This window comes from Festucalex cinctus, chromosome 11 (genome assembly GCF_051991245.1).
Source record: "Festucalex cinctus isolate MCC-2025b chromosome 11, RoL_Fcin_1.0, whole genome shotgun sequence".
Taxonomy (NCBI): Eukaryota; Metazoa; Chordata; class Actinopteri; order Syngnathiformes; family Syngnathidae; genus Festucalex; species Festucalex cinctus.
In genome coordinates, this window is record NC_135421.1 from 25,176,305 (window position 1) to 25,200,383 (window position 24,079).

Sequence of the window (24,079 nt, forward strand, 5' to 3'; positions counted from 1 at the left end):
ATGGCGTTTTGCATTGTTTGTTAGCATTAAGCTAAATGGACTTCACTAAGGCAAAAACAACGTGGCTACTTATTATGCAACGTGTAAAGGGCCGACACAGGAACTATGGACAAAAGCAAACAAACAACAGTTTTATTATTTTATTAATAAAAACACAACTAAAGACAGCCAAACACAGCCCAAAGTAACACATTTCATGGAGGGATTATGAACACATTATAAAAGAGAGCAGGATCACCTCTCACCTGATGACAACTTCAGTAGACTTCTGCACACGTATCTTAAAAATAAGTGTCCTTGTATTGCAGCTGCGTAACACCAGACATTGAAATAATTTGTCTGACACCAATAGCATACATTTCAAAGTAAAACACATGGCTCGGAGGCTGTTGGACATTTTTTTTTTTTTTATAATGCCACACTGTGTGAATTATATTAGTATTTTTGTTGCAATTTATTTGGTTGAATAAGCAATATCTCCATATTACTTTGATGTAGAAAAGATTGATCGTATTGTAAAATGTCTGCTTTTCTTCTTTTACTTTAGTCCTGCTGGAATAATCAGAATATGACATTTAATGGAGGATCATAAATTCTACAAATGCACATATTTGATGTTAAACATCTTGTATACCTGTCCTCAATATAACACAAGTCTTCCTGCATTCATCTTCGGTTTCAAATCGATTGTCGTTTCCAGCACAGCCTCCGTACCAGAACTGTGCGCAAGAATTTGCCTGCTTATCATAATACCAACGGATGTTGTACGCTCTGCAGGTGCCTTGATCCAAGATGAGATTGCAGCGGGGATCGCGAATTGGAACCTCTGAAGGAGGGGCAAAAAAATACTCCTTGTGATCAAACAATGCATAATAAGTCAGGTGGGATTAATTGCACGCTGTACTCACCTTCAGGCAGGACCGGACTCACCACAGGCTGCAACTTATTAGAGTTTGAAGATGCTACAGAGGAAGATGACGATGACGAAGATGATAAGACTGCTTCATTGGAGACAGCGTGTTCCTTCACATGTGACAAAGATGCTGTTTTGTTCACGACAACCACGCTGCTGCTGGCCCTCACATGGGCCCTCAAGTCTAAATCTTCACCGTCCTCATCTTCTTCCACCTGAGTGAGACAAAAACAAACAAACAAACAAACAAACAAACAAAAAATATCAGTATTTTGTTTATTTCTGACATCCATCCGTATGTGTATTATAGGGATAGACCGATAATCGGCCGGGGCCGATTATCGGCGCCGATATTTGGCTTTTTGACAAATATCGGCATCGGCCATGTTTTGAATCTGAAGGCCGATAAAGCTCACTGAGCAGGGGATACTTGCGAACGTAGCGAATTTGGGGTTTTCATCAGGATTTGTAAGATGTTCGCAGTCAGTTTTTATTTGTCGTAAACACATTTGGAACATATTCACACAATTTTTCACCGCAAAAATCTTTTTGAAACGTTTTTACGAACCCTAACAAAAACCCCAAATGAGCTACATTCACATGAATTTGTTACTCAGTGAGAAATTATATATAGTTTGAAAGAATTCCCCCCCCTCCCCATTTTACTGCAAATGAATATCGGCTTGAAATATCGGTTATCGGCCAACTTGACTACAAATAATCTGTATCGGTATCGGCCTTGAAAAAACCATATCGGTCTATCACTAAATTGTGTAAAGCCAAATAAATCTGAGAAATGACCTGAATAGGAAGTGGATCAGCACTGATTGGAAGCGCGAAAGTGTCTCCACGGACTCGGCTGTTGCCACGTCTCACATTTGTCATCTCCTCTTTGTAACCATTCCCATTTACTTCATTCTTGGTTTTTCCATAACCGTTGAATCCATTAGTATGCTGTCCATATCCGTTATTTCCATTGATACCAACACCGTTGTTGCCATTCCAGTGCCCGTTTGTGATGCGATTGTAGATGAGGGCGCCGTTTTCATCCTCGCAGAACTGGCTGATGACTTTAGACTCCAGTGCTGGAAGCAGAAAGTAAAAAGTTGAAAAAAAATTCATACACCTATGCTTTAAAGACCCAATGTGTAGTCCTGAGCGTCCTCTAGTGGTCAAAGAATAGCATTAGAAGCACGCAGGAGCATGCACACTACGGTGGCTCAGAGAGACCAGATTTCGCAAGCCTACCACCAATATATTATTTTGAGTGAGCAAACGAGCATCTCGGCGAGCAACTTGGGAGCCGTTCTCAAGCCTGGCGAATGACGGCAAAAGACCGAGCGAGCAGGAATTAGCCGGAGCAGCTAACAAGAGCGGCTAGTGGGAGTTAGTCAGATCCATAGGCTGGAGTGGCTAGCAAAAGTGGCTAGCGTGAGGAGCTAGTAAAAAAAAAAAAAGCTAGTAAAAGCTTGCGAAAGCAAAGCAGAATGTGGCAAGTGACGGGCCCGAATCACGAGTTAAAAATATGTTTATGCGGTACAATATATTTTTTTTGCATACTATTGACATAAACGGTCATTGTTTTGTTTTTTTTGTTTTTTTAATGAATGAAATACTAGTTCACCACCATCACAGATTGGCACTAGGGATCACTGAATGTCACATTAATGTATACTGTATCTGAACATAGAAATCGATCAATTTTTATGCCAATGAACTATATTGAAGTTAGTTGAGGATCTTCATCAGGAAATAAGTAGTGCTTTGCCACCATTTTGTGGCATCTCGGTGCCAATGAACCATGTTAAAATGCGTTTAGGAGCTTCACGTGGATCTTATGGCGGATTTTCACAATTTGCGGTGGGGCTGTTTATATTGGTATCCCAAATTCAGTGAGTTACAGTATATTCTTTTCCGAACAATTACCACAACATTCCATGATCACCTGGTAGAGTGTTGAAGTCATCAATAAGGTACATGTGTTCACTATCAGGATCAGAGGCAATGAGATTGAGTTCTTTCAGAAACTCCGCCTGCGACGGATCCGAAGAATTGACGATCCCCAGAGCGTACATCTCGATATTTGCGGCGTGGGCCTCTCTCACGGCGATATCGAGTTTAACAGACTCCCGCTTGTCCGTCTGCCCATCGGTGATGACGATGGCCACCTTCCTGACACCTGGCCGGGCGCTGTAGAAAGCCTCCTGGGTGGCTTTTCTGATGGCAGTTCCAGTGTAGGTACCCTCCCCCATATAAGGCATCTTTCGGATCGCCTGCTTCACATCCTGTTTGTTCATGTAGCGGACCAAGTTGAACTCCAAATGGACGTCCAGGCTGTAGAGGACAAGGCCGATTCTCGTGGCATTGCGTCCCACTGTGGTCCGGTCCACCAGCCTGGTGACAAAATCTTTGATGATTTCAAAGTTGTCAGGTCCGACGCTCTCGGAGCTGTCGATCACAAAGACGAGTTCCATTGGTCGTTCTTTGCACTTGACGCCGCATCCTGACAACAGCAAAACACAGTTAGCATTTTGATTATCCCTTTGCATGTTACCTGATATTCCTAATACAGACATTAATTTGACGTACACTTACCACATATTTCTTTAATGAGCTTAATAATATCCTCTCTCTAAAAAACAAAAACAGCATTAGAACTAAACATCTAATGTTTGTCAGAACAGTCAGAAATGGTTCAAAATGAACTTACTGTAAGGCCCGCGTCTCCTTTTCTTCCTGGTCTTCCCTGTTATTTGATTAAACGTAAATGTAAACATATCGCAGTTATCAATATTATTAGTAATTATTCATCTATCAATTGGATTTTAGAGTTTTACTCACGGCTTCACCCGGCAATCCTGGATCTCCTAAATCTCCTTTTGCGCCTTTCATTCCCCTCTCACCCTGAGACCCGCGGTCACCCTGTAAAGGATCAATCAGAAATCAGCAAGTTCGGTAGAGTAGATGATGAGTAACGGTCAAAATCAATGAAAACTTTTACTTTAGCGCCAGGAAATCCATCTCCTCTCGGCCCTCTTGGTCCAGTCATACCTTGAGATCCAGGATCCCCCTGAATTAGTAGATAGACGTTCACGTTAGTAAGGCTCAGTCCTACAAATGATCATTGGTAATGTTTACCTTTGGTCCTTGAATACCCTCTCCTGGTGGTCCATTTGGGCCAGGTGGTCCTGCCCTCCCAACATTACCCTTGGAAGACATTTTCACAAAACACAAGAAGTCAGATTCCAATGTTTATCCGGAAAATTGTTGTTCAGAATTGGTTATGGAATGTGAATGCTCTCCTTTTTTAAAATCAGATTTTCGGTCCAAAATTTCACAGCAATCACACAATTTGAAGAAAATATGTATTAAATAGTGGTAATCTCACTGGAGGTCCTTGTATTCCTTCTCCAGGTGGGCCGGGCAAGCCTGGCAACCCTCTAAAGCCAATGTCACCCTAGAATAGACATGACCAAACTGATTTAAAGTAATCCTTTCAAAACAATTCCAAATGATCAATATATAAAGTGAAACCTTTGGTCCAGGTATTCCGATCCCTTCTGGTCCAGGCTCTCCTGGTAAACCTGGCATTCCTGGGAGGCCCTGGAAAAGAAATATGTCTACTAGTTAGCAATATAAAAGGTCGGCTAAGAGCGAGTAGGTCTTAGTCGATGGTTTTACAAACCAAAGGTCCTGGGCTGCCTTCACCTTTTGGACCAGGTGGACCATGTGGCCCAGTATTACCTCGATCCCCCTGATGGAACAAAACCCAGTGGAGATGATAACAGTAACACATTGTGATGTGTTCCATTCATTTTGAAGTTCAAGTTATACCAGTTGCATTTACCTTTGGACCTGGAAGTCCAAGGCCTGTTTCCCCAATCGGCCCAGGGGGACCAGAAGGACCTAGATCCCCCTGAAGACAAAAAAGTTGAAGCCATAGTATTATTTGTAAGTAAGGTATTTCAGTGCATTTAACTCATTTACTCCCAATAATGTATAAATACGTTTTTTTTATGTTCTAAGTGTCCCAAAGACGTATTTATACGTTTTGTTGTTTTTTGTTTTTATGCTAAAGCATACAGAAGGCTTTGATGCAGCCTCTCAACTGTAAAGAACGGTTGCAGAAATGGTAGTTATTACACAAACGGCCAGCAGGTGGTAGCAGAGCAAAGGAGATCAACCAGGGCCATGTAGAAAAAAAGCTAAATTACTTACAATTTTAAATAGATTTGTGAAAACTGATTAAACTTAGCTCTCTTCTAATGCTAATTGCTGCAAAACAGAAACTGATAGAAACATACTTTTTCTTTCCTGATGAAAGAAGAGACTTTAATCTTTCTTGTGATAGGTTCCATGCTTTTATAGCAATTGAACACAATATTCTGTGGGCCTTGCAAAATCAGTCAAAACCCAGTAAAACAGCCGGGAGCGAACGGGATTGCTTCTGTGAAAATGGCTGGGAGTGAATGAGTTAAAGATCAAACAAGCACATTTTGTTAACCAAGATGTGTACAGTTTGATTACTAAACAAACGATCTGTCACTCACCTTTGGACCAGTTACGGACCGTCCTGGCTGCCCCGGAATGCCCTGATGTCCCGGTACCCCACGTTCACCCTAACAAATGGATGCCGTAGTTTGCATTATTATGACAGAAACTTCATCATGATTCCTTGGTTTCTACCTTAGGACCAGAGGGTCCTGAGATCCCTGGAGGTCCATGCAACCCACGGATGCCCCTCAGACCCTGGTCCCCCTTTTAAAGGAATACCACACATACCATGACTGATCTGTGCTGCAATTTAAGATGCTAAGTAGCAACTCCAAAACCAAAATGCGAACCTTCTCTCCTTGAGTGCCAATTCCTGGTGGTCCTTCAGAACCTCTTGAACCGGGTAACCCAGGCTCCCCCTGAGAGGGTAAAAAGATGAGCTACAGAGCCTTTTTTTGGTAGATAGGTTAAACCCTGGGTTGGGGTAATGTTTTGTACCTTCTGCCCTGGGGCCCCATCTTCTCCTGGAAGACCCGGTAAGCCACCTAAACCAGCAGATCCAGGCTCTCCCTATGTGATGATACATGCAGCTAAATGATATCATAGTCGTTCCATTGACAAAAATAAATCAATAAAAAAAGGAGTTGTGTTGTCTTACCTTCGGACCAGCTTCACCAATACCTCTTTCTCCCGGCGAACCCTGCTCTCCAGGTAAACCTTGATCCCCCTAGAGAAAGAAAAAGAACGTTGGGCCTCAAAAATGGTATAAAGACTGCAGGGTATGCATTTATTGTTTAAATGTCCACAAACCTTAGGTCCAGGCAAACCCTCTCCTGGAAGCCCTCTTACTCCTGGTGGACCCCTTGGACCCTCAACTCCCTGGATAGTAAGCATGGTTAATTTCAGTAATCCCAACTGCTAAATGCATGCGTTAGGGTGTGAACTGATGAAGATGTCAATTGTGTTTGCTGACCTTCTCTCCCTGTAGACCCACTCCTGTCAGCCCAGTGAGCCCTGGAGGACCCGGGGGCCCCAGTTCACCCTGGAAAGAAAGCGTCAGATCAGTAAACAAAAACAAAAACAAAGTTCATACGGAGATACAAGCGTGAAGTTTGGAACAAATGCAGTACTAAAATCTCACTCTTTAAAAAAAGAAAAAAAAAAATACTGCTCATGGCCATGTAAAATTCCAAGATGGTGGCCTCAAAATGCAAGATGTCTACCAAAATATTTGTTTTTCCTTTCAATTTCGTCATCTTTTTGGTTTCTTGAGATAGAGGTACTTTTATCAACTTGGAAAAAGCCAAAAATAAGTTTATGGGCCAAAAGTTAGAAAATCTGGATTTGTTGATATGTTAATGTATTAAAGTTGATTATAATAATGGCTATTATGGACATTTTGGTACTAAAGAAATGTCTGTCGCTAGTTCTTGATATACCATATGTAGTTTACATTAAGCATGTACCGGTATATTCTTCTGTCAAAATTTTATGCAGAATATTTTTGATATATGATATAATAGTGATATTAAATTACCCGTTCTCCTTTAATTCCCGCACCCTGTTGTCCTCTCGATCCCCTCGGCCCTGGAAGCCCTCGATCCCCCTACGGAGCAAAAATCATGCGGCGTTAGTTACATCAGAGCCACTTGATATTTACTGGGTCCTTGCCAAGTTTGTATTGTTCTCCACCGAGACAGGAGCGTGTTGGATCCTGTTTCGCACTTTCATTCAGATGATCCTACCTGAATGGAATGGAAGTTAGTATTTATTTTTCCATTCATTCCATCTCCTGTCAGGATGAGTCCCCCCGAGTGGACTTTTTTTCCCAATACCATTGAAATGTAGATGTAAAGAATACGCAGCTGGCAGTAACGAAACAGATGTGTACTGCATGTTAAAGAATTCTGTACCTTTGGTCCAGGAAGGCCCTCCCCCGTGGGTCCTTTTTCCCCTTGAACACCTTGAGGCCCTTGAGGTCCCTGTAAAAAAAATCATTGCTCATATGAGACACAGAGTGTTGGTCTGAGAATTGGCTGTCACACAAATATACTCTACATGAAAGACAATTCATAAAAGCAAACTCACTGGTGGACCATGTGCACCAACGCCTGCCGGACCAGGAGGACCTGGGCGCCCCTGAAATCCGATGTCACCCTAGAAAACGTAAGTAAAAAGGTTGTATTAACACACTCGGAAATGTAACCGCAAATGAACAATTCTAGATCGAATAGACGAAGCTAAAGAAAAGACTTCATGACCTACTTTTGGTCCAGGAATCCCAATGCCAGTTTCTCCTTGAATACCTGGAGGCCCGGGTGGTCCGCGTTCCCCCTGTCGTCGAAATTTAGGTTATCAGTCGTCTCCTCACAAGTCAGGACAGGTTTTGAGCTCAATCTGTCAGTTTCCCTCAAGTTACAATGTCTCAGCATATACAGTATATAACCTTGACACACAACATCAAAAGGTCTGTCAGTGCATAAAAAGATAAAATGCTCTTGACATCTACTGTGCAATTTTGGTCTAAAAAAAACAACAACCCTGTGGCATATTTTAGAGACTATGGAAGCTCTTTTGTAGTTGAATTACATCTTACATCATTGTAATTGTTCAGTTTGGTTACTCAGCCAATGAATAACACTTCCTATCCAACACACTGTAAAGTTAATTGTGTTTTTTTTCCTGCTGTGAGTGACTTGGCCATCGAGGGGCAGTATAATTCAGTCATGCAGAAACAAAGAAAGAAGAGTTTAACAACTACTGTAAGTGAATTAGGAAGTTGCAGTAGTGTCAGTTTTTTCTGAGGATAAAGAATATTTGGCCATTATAACACCATGACGTAGATGCTATTCATTGACCTTTTCCCATTATGTGTTAGCCTGAAGATGGAAGACTATAAGCAACAGTTCACAACTTGTAATTTTCTTTGCTTATTTTTACACGACACTTCAACTGGGAGTTGAGTTTGAAGCCTCTTCTTTTTTTTTTTAATATTGTTCACTATCTGGCAAACTGTGAAATGAGTTGAGTTCACCGCCACCATACAGCGCTCTTACCTAAAAAAAAATTGATAAGTCGGGTTGCTCGTATCTCAAGGTCTGTCAAATTATGACCGACGGTAAAGAATTGTAGTGTACTGACTTAGGGCCATGAAATAGTAACAAGATTTGAATTAAACAACATTAGTTAGGAAAATACAATAAAATAAATATTCTTCCCAGCACAATTCAAAATGCGTCATAGCAGCATGATTTATGTCTGTGGAAATGCTGTACATGTGTCCTCATGTGAGAACATTTTATGTACTTTGTTACTGCATGTTATACTTAAAACAAACGCTGCCGTTGGCACTTCCTGATTTGAGAACTGGATTCAAGCCAGGGTGAAAAACATGAACAATTTCTTTCTGATGGTTCATTCATGAGCTATTATAATAATGAAGGGGAACATCACCAAATGCTCACCAGGGGTTTTTATCTGCATGTTAACACACAACGGTTGTAAAATTTCTACCCCTTGTTACAAGCTATCACAAAAAAAAAAGAAAAAAAAAAGTTGCTAACCTGCTTTCCCTGTGGGCCCTCTGGTCCAATGTCCCCATGTGGTCCTGGTAGCCCCTGGACACACAATATACAATTAAAAACAAAAATGTGTGCATCTGACCTTGTATGTTTGAATGAGAAGGAAGATCCACATGTTTTGAGGAGCAGGTACAAGTCAACATTTGTTATAATAGCTTTACATACTTATTGCTTCTTCTTCTTCTCCATTGCTGATTGGATAGGAGAAACCCAATAGTACTACTGCCTAATGTGAGACAAGTTAGATCCATTATGTAGTCCAGTTATGGAAAAATAAGCCAGAAATTGGTGATTAAAAAAAATGGAATTAACTCATCCAGGAAGCAAAATTACGTACACATAAAAAAAGACCTATTAACAAAAATCAACAATTCATAAAAAATTGGATTACTACCTGGAACATAGGCCTAATTCTAATGTTTACCCAGAAAAAGTTGTCTAAAATTACTTTCACAAGACAATTATTGTATACGTCATGAGCTCTTATTCCCTGTTGTCGTAATAATATCACAAATATCAATATTTACTGACTTGCAGTCCTCTAAGTCCTCTTCCACCAATCAACCCTTCAGGACCCTGTAGCAGGTCACATGACAATAGACATGTAAATTATGCTAATTTAGAAATATATATATTATAATTAGCTATTCATGTTGTCGTACGCGGTCTCCTTTGAGTCCCGGAGTGCCGCACTCTCCCCGTTCACCCTGTGGATGGAAGTTGATGCTCATTTCAGACTTGAACAGAATTTTATCAAATTAATACCGCTCGTCTGTTATCACGATGACTTACCTGCTCTCCTTTGTAACCTGGTTTTCCCTGAACATTATACAGTATTTGATTAATTCATTAAAGAGTAAGATGCAGTCAAAATGTGCAGATTTGAATTGAATGTTCGGGTCGGTTACCTCAGCACCGTCCCGGCCAGGTATACCACTTATTCCGGCTTCTCCCTGAAATGTCATCATGATACTGAGTCATTTGATCAATAGATAAGTGTTTACATAATTATTGCCATTGCAGGGTAAATTCATCAAACAGCATGATTAGATGGTGAAAACACAAAAGTCAGGCCAAATGACGGTTTACTTGCCTACATATCAATTTTCCATGTTAAGACAGTTGTGTTTGATTAAAAAAATAAATAAAAAAATGTGTACGTAATATCTCTCAACCTGAAATATGTTTCCTCTGGTCTTAATAATAATTTCAGAGTCTTCGAAAACCAACCTCAAGATAACTTCAAACTGAAAAATATGATCTCAGGTGTGCAACACGGAGTCTGAGATAAAGGTATAAATAACTTTTTTAAGAGCTTGTCAGCCAAGAAGGTGCAACCATGCGTGTGAATTAGGCGCACACCTTTTGTCCTTTCAGCCCGGGGGCTCCCTCTTCTCCTGGACGACCTTTCTTCCCCTGAAGAAGGAAACAGAATCATGATTTGAGATGTGGCGGCTCATTCTGGTGTTTCACTCTTTCCTTGCAATACAATACATTCACTTGCAGCCATAGAAAGAAAAAAAAGTGCATTTTTTGGCAGGCTGAAACACCGAGACAGATAATGTACTGTTGTTTGAGTGCGTGCAATTAAACACCGTGAGTCACTTCTCATCTGGAGCATAAATAGGGCATGAGTGGTCTCGCCCTCCGAGGCCGAGGGTCATTGCGTTGAAACGCACCTGGATGGATGTCAGTTGCTATCCTCCAGACATTGCCGCTTCGTGACCATTAAACCAATAAGAGCAATTATGAGAGCAGCCTTGTCTGAGCGGAATTTCAAGAATCTCTCCGTGAAGAAAGCACCTGGTTAATGGTGGTGCAACTGTCTGTCAGCGTAACGTGATTATTTGCCAGCTTGCTTGAATGGAAGTTTGCATAAGTGTCTCTACATGTCTCCGTCTCTGTGCGGGTGTGCAAGTGCACGGTTGAGAAAATCTAGTGCGATCACGCACAAAGGCAACTATTAATGCATAGGTCTGCACATGCTGATGCCAAGGCAAGGACACCAGGTATGAGCATGGAACTAAATAAATACATAAATAAATAAATGAATAAATTGATCAATTTTCTGTTCCACCTGCCCTCATTATAGTTCGCCTATCCAGCTGACTTTGTGCCCAAAGTTAACTCTAATTGAAGTAGCTAAATCAACTGTCTTTAATATTAATTTATGGTTCATTTATTAGACCAAAACAAAGCAGAATAAATGTGATATTGTTTGCTGTACTGTAATACAGCTTAATTAATTTATTACTCGTGTTTATTAAAGGCGGGGTCTTCTGTTTTCACTCGGGAAAATGCACTAAATAAATACAGGATGCATACCCATGAACTTCTTCCCAATCGACACCTCTGGGCTTCTGTTAATGTGTGGTGGTGATTTTTTTCCTACCCCCCAGCAAGCATTTTACCATTTTGTTTGTTTTGTCAACAGCAGGACGTTTTTGTGGACAGACAGTTGTTTACCGCTCCAGCCAATCGCAGAGCGGGAGGCGGCGGGGGGGCGTGTCACTCACTGTCTGCAGACAAGCTTCTTGTGAGTGAGTGAGTGAGTGAGTGATAAAAAAAATAAATAAATAATAATCCGTGCATGCTGTCAAGTTGCCCCCCCCCCCCCGGCTCTCCGATTGTCTGGAGGCGTAAACAACTGTCTGTCCACAGAAACGTCAAAACAACACAAAATGGCAAAATACAGGCTTTTTAGGGGAAAAGAAAATCACCACCACACATTAACAGAAGCCCAGAGGTGTAGATTGAAAAGGAGTTCATGGGTATACATCCTATATTTATATAGTGCATTTTCTTGAGTGATAATGGAAGACCACGCCTTTAAAAAAAACAAAACATAAAAAGAGTAGGCTGTGTCAAAAATGATTGCATATTAAATCACAATCGCAATAGTGAGGGGTGTTAAATCCCAATTTTCAGCCGTATTTCAATACTTGCCAATGCCTATTTAATGTTAAAATGATAATGCCTAGTTTTGATACTGTAAAAGGTATTACAGTACATTTTTTGTCTTATTGTTGTAGTTTACGGGCGGCACGGTAGTCGAGTGGTTAGCACGTCCGCTTCCCAGTTCTGAGGTCTCCGATTCGAGTCCAGGCTCGGACCTTCCTGGGTGGAGTTTGCATGTTCTCCCCGTGCCCGCGTGGGTCTTCTCCGGGTACTCCGGTCTCCTCCCACATTCCAAAGACATGCATGGCAGGTTAATTGGGCGCTCCGAATTGTCCCTAGGTGTGCTTGTGCGTGTGGATGGTTGTTCGTCTCCGTGTGCCCTGCGATTGGTTGGCAACCAGTCCAGGGTGTCCCCCGCCTACTGCCCAGAGCCAGCTGAGATAGGCGCCAGCAGCCCCCGCGACCCTTGTGAGGAATAAGCGGTCAAGAAAATGGATGGATGGATGTTGTAGTTTACAGTTGTATATACCTATATTAGACTACAGTACTTTGAGGTGTTTCTAATGTTTTATTGTTCTCATTAGTAAATATTGGCAATCAAAAAATAGTTTCCACTCCTTCCGACAGTATCAATCAAAACTGAAAATGTATATTTTTGTAAAGGCAGGATTTGTGAACCACTTCCTGCATTGTAACGCATTAGACTGTGTATTGCTTTTGGTTGGCATATATTGCTTTTGTAAAATTCCTACAGTGATTGTAGAAACAAGTGTAATTGCCATTCATACAAAAAACGTAGGGGGGGGGAAAAAAAAACTGTCTTGAGGGCATGTCGACTTCTGACACTTGAAAAAAAAAGTTGCTACTCACCGCAGGCCCACTGAGGCCCCTCTCGCCTTTCTCACATGCACACTTCTGAGTCAGTGGGCACTGAAAGAAGAAGAAGAAAAAAAGAGAGAATATATACATAATGTCAGCTTTTGAATAAATATTTTACGATTCTGCCCAATTTCTATTAGCAAAGGGAAGCGATACTTACGCCTTCATCAGCAAGGTCAGTCTGCAAATAAAAGAAAACATAATTTTGAATTGCATTTATATTCATGTATTGATTACTTATATTAAGATAAGTTTGTATTGACCCACAATTAATGATAAATGAATGATTCCTATTCAGGAAATTCCGGTCTTAGAGCAGTGTTGGCTAAGCAGCATACAGTAGATTATTGTTTAAAACAAATGAAGTAGTAATACATAAAACTAGACATAGAAACTGACATACACAACTTTAAAAAAATAAATTTTATATATATTAATTTTAATATTTTTTTTTATAAATTTTATAAATAAGAGCATGAAGATAGCAAACTATTTTTAAAACTGTGCATAAATAAATAAATAAATAAATAAATATCTACACAAGCCTGCTGTAATTGAAAGTAAAAAAAAAAGTGCCTTCAAAGACATATACTTACTATCTTAGTAGCTATTTTTTCAACTATGTCTTTGTCCTGCAAATTGTGGAGGAAGTGGGACGAAGGAGAGCTGGCGAGGAGGCGGAGCTGAGCCACGTTGGAGGGTTCGTTGGCGGTCCTGGTAATGCCCAGAGTGAAGAACTGGACTCCCTGGTTCTTGGCCTCAGCGACAGCAGAGAAAATATCCGGGTTCCTCGGGTGGGAGGAGCCATCGGTGAGGAGCACAGCTACTTTAACGCTGCCCGGGCTGGACTCCTCTTGGTAGATCTTGGTCATGTTGGTGATGGCGTACGTCGTGTAGGTGCCGTGGCCGATGTAAACGATGGGAGCGATGCGGTTCTTGAAGTTCTCCGTGCCCCTCCAGTCGGTAAATCTTTGCTCAGTGATGACTGTGCTGCTGTACTGGAGCAGCGCCACCCTCAGACTCAAGCCGCGGCCCGTCTGCAGTTTCAGGCCTTGGAGTCGATCCACCAAGTTCATTGCAAACTGCTTCTCCTGCTCGTGGTTGTCTTTGGCGCTCTCGGAACTGTCCAGCAGAAAGGAGAGCTCCAAGCTACAGTCCTCATCCAAGATGGCTGCGTGAACAAACAAGAGGAGTCTTTTTTAAACACTTTTTATTCAAGGTTAAGTTATCAAATTAGGTTACTTAAACCAGTAAAATCACTACCACTATTAGTGTGCCATGAACAGAGTAGGAAAAATTTTATTCAAATTAGATATGAGTTTTTAATCGGAGTAGTAATAAAAAATAGTCAAAACTACAAAACAGGAATGTGCAAATGCAGATATTGCCCAACAATTTAAAAACATTAAAGCATAAACAATAATAAATACTTAATTAATCTGCATCAAAATGGAGTTCTTATAGGCTGAAATGTCAAAAATGATCAACAAATATACTGGACATGAAATTATAGATAGATAAAAATAAAAGTACTATTATTTTACTCTCACCAAAATTATTTTCTTTACTACAAACACTATATCTTTCTATAATCTATACAATCTATGACAGTGATGTATAACAACAGGCAGACAATTTAAATGCACTTCCACTAGATGGCAGAAGGTCAAATTCGCCTTCATTTCACATGTTGCCATTCATTGGACAGAATGCTAAATTTGCGTTCAACTAAACAGGCCCTGGTTGCACTGAGCAAGTACATTCATTCTCATTGTGACATGAGATTTTTCTTATGTAAAATAAACAATAGGTTTGGTCTTATATATTTAAGAGATTTCCCACATTCATTCATTAAAATAACATACATGATAGATAGATAGATAGATAGATAGATAGATAGATAGATAGATAGATAGATAGATAGATAGATAGATAGATAGATTTTGCTTACCTTGCCCATCATAAATATTTGCAGCCATTGTTTTTGTGTAAGATTTGGCTCTTCCATTACCATGCAGATCTTGAGCCCAGACACAAGTCAGTGCTGTGGCCAACAGCATTGATTCCAAAAAGAGGAACATCCTAGTCTCTACTACAAATAAAAGAATAGCTTGTCAATGCCAAACAAAACGCATACAAATGGAAACCCGTCTTCTCTGTTCAACCTACTTTGAGATGTTGCAGTATTTCAGTATTTGGATCTACGGGACCAGCAAATGGACCACGTTGTATGAAAAGCACCGGTTATATCATTTACCATCCATCAGCAGCAACGGCGATGTCGTCCTTCTTGGAAGCAGTGTCAGAGAACCTGAAGTGCGCGCACTTCTTTTATAAAGAAGAACCACCCAACCAATTGAATGGATTCTTGCTCATGCAGACTCCCCTCTCTTGCCTCAAGGCACAAGAAGGCAGGAATATGTTCCCAGCCATGACGTGTTTTGAAGTTGGAATTTAAGACACTTGAAATTCCACATTTGAAATGTGAAATTATCAACTTTTTTCTCACTTTAGTTTATTGGACATAAATGAAATAAAAAGGTTGTAATGTGATTGTAAATGACTCAGTGCTCCATAAGGACTTGAGCATTGAATATACTCTCACTGTACAGTTCAATGAGTTCAGAACAGCCAGATTCACATATTGATTGAAACTGTCAGATGTGCGTGCATTATCGTGGGAGTTGTTTATGACATTTTGGTTACCGTTTATCGATTCATCCATCCATCTACAAGTTTTTTTTAAGAGCGCTTGCCGATCCTGGCTGGCTTTAGCCGTAGACCTGAATTGGTCAGCACCTGACAAAATATTTGAAACACCTCTTAGTATAATGCAGTGTAGTTAGTTCTACACTAATGAATGACGACATGAGTTTTTTGATATTCAGACATAAGCTACACACTACCATACACATATGTTGTCTAAAAAAATAATAATAATTGTTAAACAAACGATTTAAAACATAAATAGCTCTTTGCTAAAATGCCCAGTGGTAAAATGATACATTCCTCAGTTGGGAGATTTCAAAGGTTAAGAGGCCAACCTGGCAATGACCTAGTTACCTATGCACTGAGACCCGAACAGTTCTGCCTGGAGAATAGGTTAAAAAGGTGAAGGTGTTAAATTAATCTTAAAAAGCCACTGGGTGCACCAGGTAAAAAAACAAACCAACACAAGTTGGTGAAACTATTCGTGGTGTTCGGAATCTAAACTTGACTTTGCTTCCTTCAAAAATCCATGAATCAAAAACAAAGATTGTATTGTTTAACAGCTACAGGCCTTCTTTTCACCTTCCAACCTCGACAGATGACCATCACTGACCTTTCGGTGTCCTCCGCCCACTGTGGTTGGTCCGGTGTACACTGCGGGCGATGCATTCAAGGAGCTTGCTGCCCACTGTTATCCAGGTGAGGAGGATTTGTATTGCGAAGCTGCAGGCAAGAAGTAATTAGAGGAGGAGACTGTGTGACACAAAAGAATGTTTTGCTGAATGATAGGTTGACAAAATCTACCTTACTCTTTGATAAACGACATCCAGCCATTTATCTTTGCTGTGACAGTATTTCTTGGTTGAGAAAAAAATAATAATAGCCATTCTCAACACCACACTCTTGTTTTGTGGTCCTGACGATTTTAATGATTACACTATTTTACAACATTCTGTACACCTGGAGATGTGAATGGATGTCTGCCTGCATGCATCACTCCAGCATCCATCACTCACTTTGTTTAATGCGCTTATTAAACATGGGATGCACATCTACTACTTTTTTTTCAGACCGAGAACAAGAACTTTTGAGAACTCGCCGATGCAAATTACCAATACTTGATTATGTCTTGCACTTGTGATGAAAAAGTGTTTTATTTTAATCAAACAAAAACACAAAATAAATGTTCATAAACATGGTTAAGCTTCAAAGAGAAACTAATAAAAAAATGTGCTCGTGACATAAATTTAAAGTTAAAGTAAATCTGCACTGCCAAATGAAAATGTTTTTTCATTTTTTACGCGACACTTTTTTTTCCCACCGGATGTACGTCATTAAATAGTTTCCCCAGTCATTCTAGTACCGCCCTCGTGCGGCAAAAGAGGGCATTGAAGCAATGACACACTGCGCATGCGTACCGGTTTCCGACTGCTCAGCAGTTGATACTGAAGCTGTCCTCTGAGCGGCTTCACCTTCAGCCATCTTAACCATGCTGGGTACAGTAGGACGCTGCTGTCATGGGGTTTTGCAAGCTTTTAAACCCGGTGTCAACTCACTGAAGACGTTCGGCGGTAGAAATGTGAGCCTAAACTTGGGTGAGTTGTTTTGTTTCCACTGCGCTGGACTGTCATTGCTAAAATGTCCTCTTGAACTGTGCCCATTGTATTGATTACGTTCATCCCCTCAAATGTTTGATTTCAAGACGAATAAATTATTTTCTTTATGTTTGTGTTGAATATTCGGCAGTAAATTGTTGGTCGTTTTTATTTCGTTTTAATCTGACCTTGTCATGTCCACTTTGATGACCTTTCAATGTAAGTCAAACACAGTAAGCTCATTCAAATTTGTCAGTAAAGAGTGTCTTGTGGAATATATATATAATTTTTTTTTTAAAGTTTGTAAAATACAGCTTTCATTTAAATCCTTGAACTTCCTGAGTGGTCCAATACTACCAATTGAGCGTTATTGTGTCATTTCAGGCAGAGGCTATGCAAGCCCCGCTACTCAGGCAGCTCTTGGCAATGGACGCATCACGGCTGTGATCGGTGCTGTTGTGGATGTCCAGTTTGACGAAGGTCTCCCGCCCATCCTCAATGCACTGGAAGTGGCGGGCCGTGAGAGCAGGCTAGTGCTTGAGGTGGCACAGCATCTTGGTCAGTGAGTTAAATATGATGCCGGAATAGAAGCACGGTGTAGCGAAGCCACAAATAATTGTTCTCTACACTTGTCTTTATCCAGGTGAAAACACTGTCAGGACAATCGCCATGGATGGCACGGAGGGTCTGATCCGTGGGCAGAAGGTTCTTGACACCGGGGCCCCGATAAGAATCCCTGTGGGGCCAGAGACCTTGGGCAGGATCATGAATGTCATTGGAGAACCCATTGATGAACGTGGTCCTATTAGCACTAAACAGTAAGTTTTCTCGGGCCACATTTTAGACTCTTCTGTTTTTTTTGTCTAATGAGCAAAATATGTTTTAAAAGTGAGTCTACCTCGCTGTTTTGCAAAAAAAATCATTGTCAAAATAATTCTACTGCAACATAAAAAGGATCTCTTCGAGACAAGCTGTGCCACAATACCAGCAGAAAAGTGTAACTTATCAACAACCTAATTTAGCAATCACCGAAGCTGCTGATTTTGAAAGGCCCATAGAATATTGTGTTTTATTGCTATAAAAACATTGAACCTACCAAGAGAAAGATTAGCGCCTCTTCTTTCATCAGGAAAAAAAGTATATTTCTGTTTCCGTTTTGAAACAATTAGTATTAGAATATACTGGTAAGTTTCAGCGTTATTCACAAATCTATTTAGAATTGTGAGTAAATGACCTTTTTTTTTTTTTTTTTTTTAAACATGGCCCTGGTTGATCTCTTATATTCTGCTGTCACCTGCTGGCCGTTTGTGTAATAACTACCATTTCTTCAACTGTTCTTTGCAGTTGAGAGGCTGCATCAAATCCTTCTTTATGCTATAGCATAAAAACCCCCCGTCTAAATATGACTTTGGGACGCTTAAAACATTTAAAATAGAACGTATTTATACGTTTTTGGGAGCAAGTGAGTTAATAGATGTTTTTAAATAGCAAAAATGGAGAGTTTAAAATAACCTCTGCTGTCTATCAGGACTGCTCCTATCCACGCTGAAGCCCCTGAGTTCACTGACATGAGTGTGGAGCAGGAGATCTTGGTCACTGGCATCAAAGTGGTAGATCTCCTTGCACCCTACGCTAAGGGTGGAAAAATCGGTCAGTAACAAGATATTTAGAATTTTTTTTACGCGAGCAAGCATCTAACTATTGTGCCTTTTGTGTGCCAGGTCTTTTTGGCGGCGCCGGCGTGGGTAAGACAGTTTTGATCATGGAGTTGATCAACAACGTGGCCAAGGCGCACGGTGGCTACTCGGTGTTCGCCGGAGTTGGAGAGCGCACCCGTGAGGGCAACGATTTGTACAATGAAATGATTGAGTCTGGCGTCATTAACTTGAAGGACACCACCTCCAAGGTAGCACCTTTAAAACGCATTCACTACCAGCCATTTTAGAGCATTTTGACTTTTTCAAGAACAAGATATTGTGATGACTGCTGCCATCTACTGGTGGCTGTGCATCAGTGAAGTTTGAATTTGAAATGTGAAAGGCCTGTCATGATAACCATTCAATAGATAAAATGGACATATTTTTTCTGGGAATGATAACTTGTTATTTACATGCATTTGTTTTCTTTATTGTGCCAGGCACTAGTAGCAAGTTTCGAGTGACAAAATATTAGAAACAGTTTTCTGATTCAGTGCAGTTTCTGCATCACCACAAACTACACCAAACTCCATTCTATTGTTTTAACGTTTGTGTTTTCAGGTTGCGTTGGTGTACGGTCAGATGAACGAGCCTCCAGGCGCTCGTGCCAGAGTCGCTCTTACCGGCTTGACTGTTGCGGAATATTTCCGTGATCAAGAAGGACAGGATGTGCTTCTCTTTATTGACAACATCTTTAGGTTTACTCAGGCTGGATCAGAGGTATGCAATGTAACAAACATTATTCACAAAACTTTCAGGATATTCAACTTAGGGATGACATTTTTAACGTTTGTTGTTCTCTAACAAGGATCTGATTGGCAAAATTTAAAGTAGTCAAATTAAGTTCCCCTGAAAATAAATTTGATCTGAAAGTAGAATATCCCTAACGTTTTGGCGTTTGTACCAATCTGCAATTCTCTATTTGGCACCGATTGATTGTATAAATGTCCTTCAGGTGTCTGCTCTGTTGGGTCGTATCCCCTCAGCCGTGGGATACCAGCCTACCTTGGCCACCGATATGGGTACCATGCAGGAACGAATTACAACCACCAAGAAAGGCTCCATCACCTCAGTACAAGTAAGATGGCTGTTTGCGATTAACGCGGCCGCTTCCGTTGACGGAATCAAAACGAAAACGTGCTCGCGTCGCAGGCGATTTACGTGCCCGCCGACGACTTGACCGACCCCGCTCCCGCCACAACCTTCGCTCACTTGGACGCCACCACCGTGCTGTCCCGTGCCATCGCTGAGCTGGGCATCTACCCCGCCGTCGACCCCTTGGATTCCACCTCCCGCATCATGGACCCCAACATCGTGGGGTCCGAGCACTATGACGTCGCTCGAGGTGTACAGAAGATTCTCCAGGCAAGACTTATGTCAACATTTTTTTTTTTTTGGGATGAATCAAAACGAGATCTAATGATGTCGACGTCTTTTTCAGGACTACAAGTCATTACAAGACATCATCGCTATTCTGGGTATGGATGAACTGTCTGAGGAAGACAAGCTGACTGTAGCTCGCGCTCGCAAGATCCAGCGTTTCCTGTCCCAGCCTTTCCAGGTGGCTGAAGTCTTCACCGGCCACATGGGGAAGCTGGTGCCTCTCAAGGAAACAATCAAAGGATTTCAGAGCATTCTAGCAGGTAGTGCCTGACAGGAATATATTCCCACAAAAAAAAATAACAACAACAAAAACATCTTTCCCCTATTCTTGTTCAGGTGAATACGATGCCTTGCCCGAACAGGCTTTCTACATGGTGGGTCCTATTGAAGAAGTGGTCCAAAAGGCAGAGAAACTGGCTGAGGAACACTCTTAAATGACAGTGTATGGAAGTCTTTATAATTTGTACAGTATAATTTCTATTTAAGGAACATAAGTTCGGACGTGTCACGCCAAGTATGTTGTGCTTTGCATGGTATCGCTCTGGCAAGCTTAAATGAGATTAAAGATGACATTGTGATAAAGCAATGCTCATTCTTTTTTGTGCATTAATCTTTCTAATTGAAACATATCTGAAGGTTTAGTTCCTCAAGTGTCGCAGTATCTTATTTAGCTCCCTTTCCTTAGTAAGCAGATTGCAGCTGTGTTCTCGGAATGCCTTGAAATCCTGTAAAATATTGATGTCAACATTAAGTACGATCTTGTATAGGATGTGAACATTTTTGTCTTCACAACAAACCTTTTTAAGCTGCTCATACTTTCTCCCGGCTTCTTCCAGGGCCAAATTGAGCGACTTGACTCTTGTGTCTGTGTTAACGGCCTGTACTTCCTGTTTAAACCTGAGTTCAAAGGCACATGGCGTTACATTCTCACAGCAGACAAATTTAGCAAGCATGGTTACCTTTCCTCTGCTTTTGCCTGCGATCTCCTCTGCTCTTTACACTGTAGGTCTAGAAGGCGGAGTTCTTCTGTCTTCTCCTGTAATGACATATACGTATTAAAATAAAATGATACGTTCTATTTTCCCACATGTACCTGTATGGTGTGCTCTTGTTCTACAGAGGTACGCAGCAGTTTGTCTCTCTCTTTGGTGAGGCTTGTTATGGTTTTGTTCATCGTGGCTTCCCTCAACGCGTGCTGCTCCTCGGCTTTTAGAAGTTTCAGTTTTACAGCTGACGGAGGAAAGACAAAAGTTCCTCAGTTGCTTCATATGTTGCATGTGGATATACAGGACTGATTCGTTTTCCACCTACCTCTCCACAGTTGATCGGTGAGCTCATGTTGCTGCTGAGATTTATTCAATTTTTCGAGTAATGATGCCTCCATCTCTTTATGCTCTTTTAATTTTTTCAAGGATGTTGATTCACTTTGGGCCATTTTCTCCCTTATAAACAAAGTAGTGTAGGTTGAGCTATTGTTGATCTGTTGAAACTATAGTAGTGCTTTGAATTACGAGTTGACCATAGTGGGTAGTAAATTATTCTCCCAAAAAGAGGATTCAAACTGTTTACTGTCACTTCCAAATGAAATTAATTATCAAACAAAACAAACACAATACATCTTTGTATTTAAAATAACTAAAAAAAAACATTCCTTTATAACGCCCCACTAGCTTAATGCTAACACATAATCTTAGCATCCATTATGCAACTGATTACAGCAATTTACTGAGTCACAATATTTGAGAAACTACAGTACTGTACTCTTCGTTTCTCTGCTTGATAGTATACTGCCCCCAGTGGCCAATGCAGGAACACCATAAAGAGCAGCACAATGAATAGAAATTGAAAAATGAAATCATGATGCAAAAACTCTTTTTTTTATTATTACTTTGTTTTTATAAAGTATATTATAGAGTGCTGTTTTCCCTATTAAAAAAAAAACTAGGATTTTTCTGATGTCATTTTCCTTCAATCAATGGTAAAAGATGATTTCTTAACTAATTAAAATTATACATCAAGGCACCGCTGTATTAATTTGTTGCTGTCATTATATATATATATATATATATATATATATATATATGTATGTGTGTGTATTAAAAAATAAAATAAAATCTTACTTGTATGTAGATTCCTTAGTTGAGAACGCATCCGTCAATGCTTTGATTTCTTTTTTCATCTTTTTAATGGTCAGCTCTTTATCATGTAACTTTTGGGAGAAAAGCGTGTCATTTTCCGTCTGCAGCCGTTTGTTTTCCAGCTTCAGCTGCGCATTCTGGTGTTTGTACTCCTCCATGAACACGATAATCGCTCGGCTGTTGGCGTCTAAATCCAGAAATCTTTTCTCTACTAGCTCCACTCTCTGCTGCTTTTGCACCACTTCTTTCTGACAGCTGTCAAGTTGCTTCTCCAGCTGGGCCTTGACCTGCTGCAGGCTTTGGCATTGGTTGAACAGCTCATCCGACCTGTCTTTTAACACACAGATCAGATTGGCTTGTTCTCTTACTCTCGACTGCAGCAGTACTGTCTCCGTTAAATCGGCGGCGGTGAGGTCCTTGCATTTCTCCAAAGTCTTCTGATTGATGTCCATTTGCTATGGAAAAGACAAAGTGTTTGGTGATGGTGGTAAGCATCCAGGATTCTGACCACAGTGTTGGCTACACCAACATATTTATTAAGAAAATATTTGTTGTTATTTTTTTGTCACTGTTAAGTATTCATTAAGGGTGCTGCAGATCAATTATTTATTAATTACAAATGGTTTCCAACTATCAATGACAGTGAAGTATAGTGACAGAAAAATTGAATGTTCTTACACAATGCAGGATCTTGTTGAAATATAATCAATGTGTACTTCCTAAATCATCAAAAATAATAAATAGCAAGCCTTCTGTATTAAATCTAAATCTTTTTTTTTTTCACTGAAATTTGAGGGCTTGCTTGAGAATAAATTGAGTAAAATGGAATTTGAACATTTCACAGCATTGAATTTAATGCCAACTTTATTGACAATACAAGATTTAGAAACAACGTCTCAATAAGTGACGTAAGCCTCCAATAATATTAGCATGCTGACCAAAATCAATTCCAACAGACAAACAATGATTTGAACATGAACCAGAACAGAGTAAGAATACTTACGGCAACGTTGAGTGACAGTCCAGAAAGTAACATGTCGTCGGACTTAGTCACTTTCTTTCTCACGTTTTCGGACTTTCTCCGTTGAGACGACATAATAATAATTAAGAAAAAGCCTTCGAAGTTCTTGATGTATTCTTGAGTTATATTCACGACTATGTTATTTTCAAAAGACTCGTTTAGCTGCTTTGCGTTTTCATAAGTATGCTAATAAGTTCCTACTTTTATGCTAGTTAGACGATAGACTTAAACTACTTGTGTACTTGCAGTACTCAAACTTCCAGACAGCACGAAGACCCTCCACAGACTTCATGACGTCACCAGTTCGTGAGTGTGCCGTAAGCACGCCACCAAAATGAAAAATTCTTGTATTCCTGGGAGAAGCTATTCTTTTTTTGTTTGGTTTGGTTTTGTTATGTTTTGCGTCGTTACGGTAAAAGAGCTACAGTGATATGTCGTCATGTCGTTATTTTTTTTTTTTTTAAACGGATAAACGTTAAAATGGACAGAAATTGTTTACAGGTAATGACAATTCAAATTTCAGGTGTGCTGTTTCAATAGCTATGTACTATGAGTTTGAGTCACATAAGCCTGAAAGAAGTACATACTAACTACACACACAAAAACAAGCTGATAAACTTTTCCCTATGTCCAAGTTTGAGTTGCTCGGTTGCTATTGGAAACCACGTCATGGCAACAGGTGCATGTAGTATCGCTTTATGGCCGCTACGTGGCAGCCTTTCACTATTAATTTACAAACAATGAAAACACATGGTGACTGCAGTTATGGTT

At 40.4% G+C, this 24,079-nt stretch overlaps 4 protein-coding genes across 8 annotated transcripts in view; 2 read left to right on the forward strand and 2 right to left on the reverse strand.

Moving 5' to 3' along the window:
• Positions 1 to 126: 126 nt before the first annotated feature.
• col28a2a (collagen, type XXVIII, alpha 2a) lies at positions 127 to 16,706 on the reverse strand. 4 transcript variants are annotated; one of them, XM_077537299.1, is made up of 39 exons: positions 16,279 to 16,706; positions 16,088 to 16,197; positions 15,472 to 15,564; positions 14,935 to 15,076; positions 14,717 to 14,857; positions 13,362 to 13,936; positions 12,926 to 12,946; positions 12,757 to 12,816; positions 10,351 to 10,404; positions 9,897 to 9,941; positions 9,781 to 9,807; positions 9,651 to 9,695; positions 9,520 to 9,564; positions 8,971 to 9,024; positions 7,673 to 7,741; positions 7,496 to 7,564; positions 7,321 to 7,389; positions 6,945 to 7,013; positions 6,381 to 6,449; positions 6,218 to 6,286; positions 6,066 to 6,134; positions 5,906 to 5,977; positions 5,758 to 5,826; positions 5,600 to 5,671; positions 5,464 to 5,532; positions 4,761 to 4,829; positions 4,599 to 4,667; positions 4,448 to 4,516; positions 4,302 to 4,370; positions 4,052 to 4,120; positions 3,915 to 3,983; positions 3,755 to 3,835; positions 3,624 to 3,659; positions 3,509 to 3,545; positions 2,859 to 3,416; positions 1,715 to 1,998; positions 909 to 1,128; positions 635 to 826; positions 127 to 549 (listed from the first exon to the last, which is right to left on the reverse strand). In XM_077537299.1, the coding sequence occupies exons 5-39, from the start codon at positions 14,844 to 14,846 to the stop codon at positions 539 to 541; spliced, it is 3,654 nt and encodes a 1,217-aa protein (XP_077393425.1). In that variant the 5' UTR covers positions 14,847 to 14,857; positions 14,935 to 15,076; positions 15,472 to 15,564; positions 16,088 to 16,197; positions 16,279 to 16,706; the 3' UTR covers positions 127 to 538. The 4 variants fall into 4 exon arrangements, with proteins under 4 accessions (XP_077393425.1, XP_077393422.1, XP_077393424.1 ...); XM_077537296.1 differs by having other exon boundaries at positions 127 to 826; positions 16,284 to 16,706; XM_077537298.1 differs by having other exon boundaries at positions 127 to 826; positions 16,587 to 16,688.
• A 165-nt stretch (positions 16,707 to 16,871) lies between these two features.
• Positions 16,872 to 21,237, forward strand: LOC144030309 (ATP synthase F(1) complex catalytic subunit beta, mitochondrial-like). Its single transcript, XM_077536492.1, has 10 exons — positions 16,872 to 17,069; positions 17,454 to 17,627; positions 17,713 to 17,887; positions 18,598 to 18,719; positions 18,791 to 18,975; positions 19,328 to 19,486; positions 19,722 to 19,844; positions 19,919 to 20,131; positions 20,208 to 20,409; positions 20,486 to 21,237. Exons 1-10 carry the CDS (start codon positions 16,964 to 16,966, stop codon positions 20,581 to 20,583), a joined length of 1,557 nt encoding a protein of 518 aa, XP_077392618.1. The 5' UTR covers positions 16,872 to 16,963; the 3' UTR covers positions 20,584 to 21,237.
• LOC144030311 (coiled-coil domain-containing protein 89) lies at positions 20,411 to 23,927 on the reverse strand. Of its 2 annotated transcripts, XM_077536496.1 has the most exons (8): positions 23,291 to 23,927; positions 22,656 to 22,742; positions 22,270 to 22,577; positions 21,461 to 21,591; positions 21,243 to 21,379; positions 21,109 to 21,185; positions 20,947 to 21,046; positions 20,411 to 20,874 (listed from the first exon to the last, which is right to left on the reverse strand). In XM_077536496.1, the coding sequence occupies exons 1-8, from the start codon at positions 23,381 to 23,383 to the stop codon at positions 20,788 to 20,790; spliced, it is 1,020 nt and encodes a 339-aa protein (XP_077392622.1). In that variant the 5' UTR covers positions 23,384 to 23,927; the 3' UTR covers positions 20,411 to 20,787. The 2 variants fall into 2 exon arrangements, with proteins under 2 accessions (XP_077392622.1, XP_077392621.1); XM_077536495.1 differs by having other exon boundaries at positions 22,270 to 22,742.
• lrp2a (low density lipoprotein receptor-related protein 2a) overlaps positions 23,791 to 24,079 on the forward strand; it is a 56,883-nt gene continuing 56,594 nt past the window's right edge. Inside the window, exon 1 of the mRNA XM_077536489.1 lies at positions 23,791 to 23,809. The gene's annotated coding sequence lies outside the window, so the exon portion shown is untranslated. The remainder of the gene's footprint in view (positions 23,810 to 24,079) is intronic.

Bases quoted from the DNA above. Each gene is read 5' to 3' on its own strand.
- col28a2a (XM_077537296.1), bottom strand. From the start codon at position 14,846: ATGTTCCTCTTTTTGGAATCAATGCTGTTGGCCACAGCACTGACTTGT. The intron at 5,672-5,757 runs GTTCGCATTTTG...TTCCTTTAAAAG, and splicing joins TTGGCACTCAAGGAGAGAAG to GGGGACCAGGGTCTGAGGGG. The intron at 4,371-4,447 runs GTTTCACTTTAT...TGTCTATTCTAG, and splicing joins TCGGAATACCTGGACCAAAG to GGTGACATTGGCTTTAGAGG.
- LOC144030311 (XM_077536495.1), bottom strand. From the start codon at position 23,383: ATGTCGTCTCAACGGAGAAAGTCCGAAAACGTGAGAAAGAAAGTGACT. The intron at 21,380-21,460 runs GTAGGTGGAAAA...TTCCTCCGTCAG, and splicing joins CACCGATCAACTGTGGAGAG to CTGTAAAACTGAAACTTCTA. The intron at 20,875-20,946 runs GTTTGTTGTGAA...AATATTTTACAG, and splicing joins AGTATGAGCAGCTTAAAAAG to GATTTCAAGGCATTCCGAGA.
- LOC144030309 (XM_077536492.1), top strand. From the start codon at position 16,964: ATGCTGGGTACAGTAGGACGCTGCTGTCATGGGGTTTTGCAAGCTTTT. The intron at 17,888-18,597 runs GTAAGTTTTCTC...GCTGTCTATCAG, and splicing joins GGTCCTATTAGCACTAAACA to GACTGCTCCTATCCACGCTG. The intron at 20,132-20,207 runs GCAAGACTTATG...CGTCTTTTTCAG, and splicing joins GTGTACAGAAGATTCTCCAG to GACTACAAGTCATTACAAGA.